Source organism: Nanorana parkeri, unplaced genomic scaffold (genome assembly GCF_000935625.1).
Source record: "Nanorana parkeri isolate BGI_ZX_2015 unplaced genomic scaffold, ASM93562v1 scaffold327, whole genome shotgun sequence".
Taxonomy (NCBI): Eukaryota; Metazoa; Chordata; class Amphibia; order Anura; family Dicroglossidae; genus Nanorana; species Nanorana parkeri.
This window is the reverse complement of record NW_017306595.1, coordinates 1,380,704-1,391,655: the sequence shown is the minus strand read 5'-3', so window position 1 is coordinate 1,391,655 and position 10,952 is coordinate 1,380,704. Positions and strand designations below refer to the sequence as shown.

The following is a 10,952-nucleotide window of genomic DNA, read 5'->3' as shown; positions in this document are numbered from 1 at the left end:
AATCTGCTGCTTTTTCCAGTTGCCTGCTAGTGTAAGTTTTGCTGCCAGAAAAATTAAGTGTGATAAAGCATGTTGTGAACTATTCAGTCCAGGTACAGACAAGTGTAAAAAAGCAGAGTTAAGGTTTTTAGAAATGTGTTTGAGAAACAAGGTATTATTCAACCTATTTATCCTGATCCAAAATCGAGTAGCAATTGGACATTGCCACCAGATATGTAACATATTGCCAGGTTCCCGGAATCCCCAAAAACAATCGCCTGAGGATGTAGGATATAGGCGGGCAATCCAAGCCGGGACCAGATACCATTTTATAATCACTTTATATGCTTTTAATGTTTTCATTTATCTAGGTCCTGGCAAGGCTTTCATGAGTCAGCCACATTCCACTCAACTTGCTTAGTAATGTTTCAACACTGCTTAACAAGTCCAGCTGAATGTAACTAACTATTAGAACTTATTCAGAAAACTCACAACACAATTTTATCTTCAAATGTTTCATTTATATGTGAGACCAATCACCTCTATTTTATTTAGGTAGTGACCCATTTGCTTCTTTACAAGGATGGACCTCACAAAGATATCCGAGTTTGACTCAACTTTTAATACTGCCATATTACCAGACTTTATGCACATTGATTTAAATGCACTTGTCCGTGAACTGGAAGAAACTCACATCAAAATAAGAGAGCAACTACCTAAAGGACCCATCTATTCGATGAGAAGTGAACTTAAGAGGTTGCGGAGTCTCCTCAGTGTATCACCTTCCTCAACCTGGTGTCCAAAAGAGTTGGCTTCTGCCGGATTCTTCTATACAGGTTTGGAGAACAGTGTCCAGTGCTTTTGCTGTGGCTTAGTTCTGTGCAAGCAATCTTTAAGTGCCACACCAATAGAGAACCATAGAAAATTCAATCCAAGCTGTCAGTTCATTCAGGGAGCTGATAATGGGGATATATCTAAGTATGATATCCGTTTACAGACTATGGAACCAAGTCAACCTGGTCACATGAAATTAATGGGAGAAGAACTGGTCAGGGTGCAATCCTTTTCATCCTGGCCCACCTACGCTTTAGTAGAACCCTCTGTACTTGCACAAGCTGGATTCTTCTTCACAGGTAATATTACATATCATACATATACAAATATAGTAAATACCAGTTGCGCAGAACCACCAGTTTCAAAAATACTACATTTAAATGCTAGCATAAATCTGCCTGGCTTTGTGTTCATAACGATCTCTATAATGTAGCTGGTGTCCATACAGAAAGGCAGTTATCAGCTGCTAAGATGCTTCCCAGTGTTTGGATCACATAAACGCTTTTGCACCAGGGAATCCTTCCTGTGCTATTGTAAAGCTGCCCATACACCTTGCGTTCATCGGACAAAAATTTTCGCCCGATGATCAAACCGCCGTATAATTTTCGTACGGCGGCCCCAATCCTGCCCCGATTATCGCAAGGTTGGGTCAGCGGTAATTAGAAGAAAGCACCTGGACGAATTGCGGTAATCGACTGCACGTATTTTCGTCTGCGCATGTGCAGTGTAGATCGTACGAATTTTGACGTACGGAAATGCCACCAACCCTGCGAAAATTGTACGATCGACTGAAGTTTTCTAAACTGCTGGTTAGTCAAAAGTCGATCGATTATATAGTACTTGCGGTTGTACACTGCCCATCAACCTTATGAATATCGGACGAAAACGCAATCGCATACGAAAATCGGCCGATATTCGTAAGGTGTATGGGCACCTTAAGTGTGATTTCCAAGAAGCAAGGGGTGAGTTTAGCTCTGACCAGTCTGTAAGCTATAACTGGAGACCTGTGGATCAGGACTAATGATTGAGGCCTGAAACAGTTTAAAGCTGGCCATACACCTTACAACCATCGCAAGACTTTCGTCTTGCGATGGTTGTAAGGTAATTTAAAAAAAATGACCATCTGCCCATCTTCGACAGGCAGATCGTACTTGCGATAATCGCAAGCCCGCCCCGCTGAGGCTTCCGATGACGGCAATTCTGAACGGGCAGTGTGCGATTGCGCACAGCGGCCCGTGTGTCATTTGTCTTACGAGCATGCCACAAACCAGATGAAAATCGTATGATTTTCGGCTGGTTTTCAAACATGCTCATAAGACAAAAGACGTGCGACTGTACAGTACAAACGGCCGCACGCCTTCCACACACCTGCCGATTATCGTACGATCACGGGATTTCCCTTGATTATCGTACGATAATCGGCAGCTGTATGGGCACCTTTACAGTGGAAAACAAGGGGACAGCTCAGTAACAGGAACACTGTATATTGGATGGTTTAGAACTGTCCATTGGATTATGTGGAAGAGCTGTTTTAAAACAATATGGAGGGGGGGAGGGTGATATTCAGGTTACGGTGGGTGTTTGTCCAAAGAAAAAAATATACATTTAGTGTAGATAAAGGCAGAGTGAGAGGAAGGCACAATCTGTTGATGGAGAAAGCTGAAGAAATGTTTGGAGTTGCAGTTTGCAATGAGATGCAGTTACACTTTAATGGTGCAGGCCAAGAATCTTCTGCCCTGTTGCTTGGAAGTTGTGAATACGCTGGAATTGCACTGGGCAAATGCATAGCACAAGCCCATGAAAAATAAGATTTATTTATGAATTTATGATGTAATTTTAGAATCTCTACTTACTGGGTAAGGTTTTGCGAGGAGTCAAAATCTTGGTATAATGTGTTGACTTTAGCCAGGACAATTGTGAGGCTGGCTAAAATGCAGTGCTTTGCATGACTTAGGTTAGTTATAAAGCAAATAAAGTGCTTTTCCTAAGGCAGTCATAGGATAGTTACATTTAAATGCTTATTTGAGTCAGAGACGAGATGTATACAATATGGCATAAAAGGGTATTTATAGCCTGTCCATACTGGTTAATTGAATACAGTATAATAAGCAAAGGTAATAAAACAGTTCTTACTAGAAAGACTGATGACCCCAGGAATGAAATCATCAGCTCCCAAGTTGCACATGGCTCCTACCTTATTTATGTTCATAATACTACAAGAAATACTGTATTCCCAGAGGTATTTGAGCCATTAGGCTCTATAACCAGTGAAACCATGTGAATGAGCCTACCAGAATATTCTATGATGCCATTTGGGGGGTCACTAACCTTAGCTCTCAGAATGTTAGCTCTTTCTCTACTGCTTTTCTTCTCTCTCTATGAAACATGACACATAAAGCATAACAAATGCTCCAGTAAAAAGACCCTGTCACCACCCAGTGCATGTGAGAAGTGCTCCCTTTTTTCTAAATTTGGGCTGTCAGTGTGCTGCAAACAGTTCCAACTCTCCTTATCCTCTCTAAGGCTCCATTTACACCTGAGCGGCTCTCCACGCCACGCGTATTCGGCTGTTTGGATACGCGCGGAGCCGCTCTAAACACAAAAAACAATACACTTCAATGTGCATCGTTCACACTATTGCGGGGACAGGCTGTGGAAGCCTTTTATGATCGGCAAAAACAGTCTTTTCTGATCCCCCCAAGGAGTGACAGCCCGAGAGAGGGCACAGAGGCAACAGGTTGGAATGCAGAAAATCTGGGACGTGTAGGAGAAGAATACCGGCAGCCTGGATTAAGAAAATAAAGAGTAGAATTGCATGAGAGCTTAATTCTCACATGCACAAGATTGTGGCAGAGTCTATTTAAATGTTTTGTGTAGGGATGCACTGATATATCGGCCGCCCGAAACATATCGTCCGAAAATGGCACCTTTGGCTAAATCCCGAAAGTGCCTTTTTTTTTCCGATACAGCGGCGCATCCCTGCTTTCTTTCCTCCCCGCTGGGCGCTGCTCTTTGTCCCAGCGGGAATGAGAGAAAGTGCAACAGCCGGCGGAGCGCTGCGGGAGGAGAGCACTGTGAGCGGCCGGCGTCTCTCCTCCCACACCGCTCAGCTTCCTGTCACAGTCCGGCAGAGCGGTGTGGGGGCGGAGACAGGTCACGCTGTCACAGGAGGCTGAGCTCTCCTCCCTGGCAGCGCTCGCTCAGTCTCCTGTGACAGCGTGTCAGGAAGGAGAGCGGGTACAAACACTCAGCCATCAGTGATCGCTGAGTGTTTGTAGATAATTGAGGACAGTCAGTATAGAGGATTCCTGTTCATTTATAACAGGGGATCCTCAGAAAAAGAGATTAAGGACTTTGTGTCCTCATTCTCTTTTTCCTATTTCAAAAGGGAAATATCAGGGGTCTGATTAGACTCCTAATATTTCCCGAAGCCCCTAAAAGAAAAGTAGAAAATAAAAATATTTAATAAAAAATTAATTAATAAATATAAAAAAATTAAAAAGTTTATAAAAAAATAAATAAAAATTAAATATTTAGAAAATGTGAAAAAATTTAAATAAAAAACATTTTCGGTTTAGGTCTGACATTTTTTTTTTTTTATTTTGGTTTCGTTTCGGTTTTGAAATTTCCATTTCGGTGCACCTCTAGTTTTGTGTATTTGTGCCATTCCACTTTATACATTCTGTTTAGCCCAATGTTTGCTGGACACTAAGTGGACATCAGGAATACATAAGCATCATCTGTCATTGATGCCTGTATTGATGTAGACATTTCTTTTTGGGTCCTTTTTTCGCAGTTGTTAAACAGTTCCAACCAATTCCTCTCTTGGAGATCCTCCCAGTAACAATACTTCCTGCACAATGACAACAGTAAGGCATGATACCAAGCATACTGAGAAATAGATATTGAGTTTACATACAGTACACTTTAAATATTGTATATGAAGGAATTTCAGTATATGATGTATATTTGTATCGTTACTTTGTGTTGTAACTTTCATATGCTACAGTATGCTTATGAATTAATCCAGGTACCAGAGACACAGTGCAGTGCTTCTCATGTGGAGGATGTTTGGGGAACTGGGAAGAAAATGATGATCCATGGAAAGAGCATGCAAAGTGGTTTCCTGAGTAAGTTCTATATAACTATTGTGATTTCCTCTGACCGGAAGTTCCGGTATCGGAGCATTTGGGCGAGTACGAGTACTCGCCCAAATACTCGGTATCGGCACCGATACTAGTATCGGTATTAGTGCATCCATACCTAAAAACCTAAACCTTAGCACTTAAACCTCATAATCTAACCTAACCATTAACCTTGAGCCCAAAAATGCAGTGTTTATTTTTATGGTGCCGAAAGTTGAGGCACTATGATGGAAAGCAAGGAAAGGATAAGTAAAATATACCTTTTTTCTTTATAGGTACATTTTGGACCTCCTGTTCGGGGAGGAGGCTCAGACAGTATTAGCAAACCTTGCATTTAAAGGGTATTTCCACTTTTGAAGTCAAATCTGGGAAAACACCTCTGTATATTTGATATGCCTAAACATACCTAAAAATACATTTTAAAACTATACATATTTCTTACCTTTTAAATGTTACTTTGGTGAAGGCCCTTGTGCAGATTCCATGTGGCTCTGAGCAGTTTGAAAGTAAAAGTAGAGGGACAAACTGAGGGACAGACTGAGCTACATCTCATTAACATACAATGCTTCCACGTCTTTAACCCATTGTTAGGAGAGACAGTGTTCAGATCTGCTGTGCAACTGATAATAAATCTGCCAGCACAGTACAGACTGTGTTAATTAGAGTAAACATACCTTTCTACAGCACCCTCCTTAACATTACATAGGGGGAAGCTAGATAGGATTTTTAAGCAAGTAAAAGCACTTATAATGTAAACAGCCATTTTCAATTTTTATTTAAGTTATATTATGTGAATGGGAACAAATAACAAACATAAAAAAGGTCTTATGCTGCAAAAGTGGAAATACACTTTAAGGGCTGGGATCAGTACAAGGGAGGGCAGTTTTTCATGTAAAACATCTCTCACTAAACACCACTGGTGAGAAATTCTTAATGTTATATACCATCGTAGGAAGATTAGTTATGTGTACAAATGGAATGCTGTTAAATGCTTTTTGTCCCATGATAATGCTGACTGTAATGGTGTAAGTGGTTATCAAATTATAAAGCTGGCAAAAGTTTTAAATGTTAATCATTTTGGTTTCATTCAGATGTAACCCAAAAACCTGGTATAGGTACCCCTAAGGACACATATACTACTCGCATATACCGTAATCTAGATGGTGATGTTGAATAAACAGAAAGCAATCTTTTTTTTAAGGTGTGAATTTCTGCAGAGTAAGAAATCTAAAGATGACATACATCACTATACTCAAAATTACGGAAAATATAACGAATTTACGGTATGGAACTATTTATTTGCCTTTTTATTAAATTATAGATATTCTAGATATTTCATGTCGTAGTGAATACATCATATGTATCTTTTACAGTTCCAGTAAAATAAAATGATAACTACCCTTACACAACCGATTTAATACAAATAAACCCCATACTGCAAAGTAAATGATCGCCAGCGGTCCAACAATCCCCCTGCACAGTGCTCCAATGACGAACTCTGCTAAAGGAGCATAGGCATTGTTGATTAGAGCACTCTAGAGGGGGAGTGTCGGTGAAGACCCAGTCCACTGCACTCTATGTTAGAGCAATGATCCAGGTCTCTAGTGAGCTGGTGACATAGGCAGCTTTTACTGTACAAAACACATACACTTAGTTAAAAAAAGGATACCATATTCTTGTCTTGTTATGCACTCAGGCTACCAAGTAAAAAAACCGAAAGGCTGAGATGGACTTTAACTTTTCTCCACAGCAGTCAAAGCTTGGTCAAGTCTGTGAATATACAGTGTAAGAACAGCAGCTCTCTGATGAGGTTATCTCAGTGCTCTCTCCTGCAATAAGCAAGCTCCATTTGTTTGATTCACAACACTGTGTAATGCAGTAAATCCTAATAGGCTACAAGATTGTCCCCTTCCTTCCCCAGTTTTAAAGATGATGTGCAGGGGTTTATGTAAGGCTGGAACAATAACAAGGTTGAAGTACTATCTGAAAATAAGTTGAATTATTTTAATGAATACTTAAACAGGGGTCATTTATATCTCCCAGCACTTAGGATACCTTAGATCTACATATACTCTTATGCTAAATTTTGCGGTCATATTTGCCATAGGTACTGGCAGGTCTGCCCTCCCATCAGGAGCCCCTGAACTTACCTCCATGAGTTCCTAAGGTTTTTATCTGTTGTGCAACTGCGTAACAATTGACTATTATACATGTAGTGCTTTCCATAACTCAGGTTGCGTTATACCTGTCAAATCCTCACTCCACTAAACTATCAGCACCTGTTATGATAATATTTTCTTCTACCTTTGTAAGTACCTATGCATCCCTAAGTCTGATAGAAGGATGAGTACACTAATGTAATTGGTAAGTGGAAGTAGTGGTGAAGCATATGTATGTATAAAATATATAGAGCATCATAACAAATATATAGAATAATCTTCTTTTTAGTTTTTTAAATCAATTTCAATAACAAATTAGTGTTTTTACTCAATTATATATATCTTGTGGTACCATTAAAATCCGGCCTTCTACTGTGTTAAGAGTTATTTCTATATTCATGGATGTGGTACCCTGACCAACCACGGGTTAATTACAACTTAATTCTACATGCATAAATAAAGTGTTTACTCTCTTATTATTTTTGAGTGTACTGATTTTATTGGTTCCTCTTTTCAATATAGCTCTATCTAGTTATTTTGGGGAGGAGTGCTGCTTCTAAGATTTTTTAAAAGCATATGTGTTGGTCTGAGCAGTGTACATATTGTATACAAAAATAATCTTTCCACAGAAATACCTATAGATTTTATGATAATTTTAGCTATAAATATTTGCAGAGTAGGTCCAGATAGGATTCATGAAAAAAAAAATCATATATAAAGATCTTAACAATATTTACAAGGTATGGTTCTATATGTATATATGCTATGTTTCTCATGTGTAATGGTAATGTTCTTTTAGGGTGCATCATTCACAAGCATTATGGGCAGTCATCTAGGTAAGACTGTATTTTTTGTATTCATAATTACTTTTTATCCAATTTTTGTTTTCCATGTTAAGGAACCTTTAAACAGACATTTCGACCATTACTTACATATGCTGTAGTGCTGCCTCCTAGTGGGGCAATTACAATTCAGAGGGAATCTGGCTGGAAGTTCAGAAGGGATTGAAACCTAGTAATTCTTTTTTTTATCTGGGAATTTCTCTGACATCTTCCTTTCCCCTCCACACTATGTTCTTTGGCAGCTTTCCCACCACCTTCCACACTACTTTTTTTGACAGCTTTCCCTTCACTGTTCTCAGTAGCTTCTGTTACAGGTTTCCCCCGACTGGCCACACTACACTGTGATTTTTCCTGGGTCTGATAACACTGCAACCCACCTCAATATTATCTGGGGATGAACCAATATCGGTACTAGTATTGGTATTGGTGCAGATACTGAGTATTTGGGCGAGTACTTGCACTTCCCAAATGCTCCGACACTTACCCCTGATACTGTAACTTCTGGCCAGAAGGGGATTTTCTCTGACTGGTAGTGCCACAAGGAAACATGAAGCCGGCTTCTGGGACGATCAGGAAGAAGGGAGGCGGGTAATGACCCGCCTCCCGGCTTCCTGATTGACCGGTAAGCCGGCTCCATGCTGTTTGGCTGGCTCCATGCTGATTGGCTGGGAAGCCGGCTTCCCGGTCAAACAGCATGGAGCCGACTTCCTGGCCAATCAAGGAGGTTTTCTTATTGGCCGCATAGCCAATAATGCTAGCTGCAGTACCGCTATCGGTACTCGGTATCTGCGAGTACTGAAAAATAAATATTGGTACTTGTACTCGATACCAAAAAATGGTATCGGTGCATCCCTAATATTATCTGTTAGATTAAACACTACACTCTTTTTGATTCCTGTTTTGTTCAGTGCCTCAAATCTGAGCTCTATGGCTACTGCCTTGCCGTTGCTTCTGTGTTCTAGTGTATCTGTCATTCTGCACTCCCTTTTTTCCACTATGCCATTCTTGCTGTGGTAAGTTTTTTCTAAAAACCGTCCCAGCCATCCCCTGGCTTCCATGAAGGGGGCACACTACCAAGCAGATATTAAATGGCAACTGACATTTCATAAACATGCAGAGGTCTTGCAGATTCTAAGCCTTGCTGCTTCCAACCTTCTCACCACCCCCTTGTTAAATTCCTACCCTATGGCAAAAGCATCTCATGCTTTACAAATTGCTGCACCACAATTTCATATATTTTAGAAAAAAGGTATGAGCTGCCCAAAAGGGAGAAATAACAGATACTTCATGACCCCCTCCCCCCCGTTCAAAATCAACTGCTCTGCCTCCTCTCTCTTCACACTCCAGCTCATGTTTTCTGCCACTCTTCCCCACCCTTCACAAACATTACTTTTCAGTCTGCCATATCTCTTTCTTGTCCATGATCAGCTCCTGATCTACCTTCCTACCCTCAGCCACAATCATCCTCCATTTATGCCTCCCATCCATGCTCAGGCCCACTGTACCTATTCTTCCAATAGTCAATGACTAAATCACACTTAGGCTCCATGCGCATATAGCGTTTGCGTTTCCCACACAGTTTTCCATGCTGAAGACCACGGGGCACAAAAATGCTAAAATTTTTCTTGTGCATGGATTCCGCTCATTGTGCAGAATCCTCCATAATATCGCGTTTGTACTATTTTGCGGGCCGCGTGGTTTGACACCGCGCTGCCGCTGCAAAAGTCTGAACAATGCATACTAAAGTGCATTGTTTTTTATGTTTAGAGTGATTCTGCGTGTATTCGGCAGGCTGAATATGCGCGGACAACAGCTCCTGTGTGAATGGAGCCTTAGCATCCTCTTTCCCCTGTCTACATTCAAATCCCAGTGCCTTCTGTTTTTTTTACCAATCAATAATCATGTTCTCTGTATGACGGAATAGACCAGTCCGAACCCACTGTACGTCAATAACACGTGACTATATGCAGTTCTGAACTGAGCAAGCCATCACAAGGACATGGCAATACCACCCCCTGCCTCACCCTGCAGAGATATCCCAGCTCATGGGACAACAATCTCAAGCCAGCAGACAGAGTGGTCGTCACTAGGGCTGGTTAACTCTGTAGTTAACCCAATGCACACAAAATAGTAGCTGCCACCACGTGTTTTAACAGAAACACGGACAGTTCTCGGCAAATGCTGGGACAATTCGAACAAACTTAAACAATGCCTATGATACTACTGTCCTTTCAGACAGCAATATGACAGGTTTCTCTATATAGTAGCGCTCTTCATGAAGCCAAGGGTACTCTAAGTACTTATTTAGAGCGTAGAGATAAGCTTAACAATTTTTAAGATCCCCCTTTAACCAGTTGACATCCGCGGTGTTAAACCCCCGTCCCATCCAGGCCATTTTTCGGTATTCAGCGCTGCGGTACTTTAACTGACATTTATTCCGTCATGCAACGCTGTACTGAAATGAATTTTATACCCTTTTTTGGGGACAGATAGAGCTTTCTTTTGGTGGTATTTTTTTACCACTGGGGTTTTTATTTTTTACTATATTAAGGAAAAATTACTGACATTTTTTTTAAAAAACTGTTTCCCCTATATTAAATGATAAAACATTTATTATTACCCAATTTTTTGGTAAAATATAAAAGAGGGGGTCACGTCGGGTAAAAAGACACCAAACATGTCAAGCCTTAAAATTGTGTACGCGTGCGAAACCTCAAAAAACGATAATACCCAAAATTGGCCATAGGCGACGCTTTAAAAGCTGTTACCGCTCATCAGTTTAGTGTTATCAGTGATTGATGGCCCTAAAATGATTGCTCACACTGTGACGTTCGCGGCGATATGTAACATGTGTAGCGCAATTGTAATTTTTGCGCGCTGGGGCACCGGACGCGTATTTACGCTTATAGGTGTGTAAACGTGGGGGTGGGGGAGTTAAACATTTTGGGGGGGGTTTTTCACCTTTTTTTATATGTGGCTTTTATTTTATTTTA

At 40.7% G+C, this 10,952-nt stretch overlaps 1 protein-coding gene across 1 annotated transcript in view; it reads left to right on the top strand.

The window, feature by feature from the left end:
• The first annotated feature begins 562 nt into the window (after positions 1-562).
• The window catches only part of LOC108788467 (baculoviral IAP repeat-containing protein 1-like), a 26,428-nt gene continuing 16,038 nt past the window's right edge, over positions 563-10,952 (top strand). Inside the window, exons 1-4 of the mRNA XM_018558226.1 lie at positions 563-1,112; positions 4,844-4,943; positions 6,160-6,241; positions 7,917-7,953. Of these exons, the coding sequence (XP_018413728.1) occupies positions 563-1,112; positions 4,844-4,943; positions 6,160-6,241; positions 7,917-7,953 (769 nt within the window). The remainder of the gene's footprint in view (positions 1,113-4,843; positions 4,944-6,159; positions 6,242-7,916; positions 7,954-10,952) is intronic.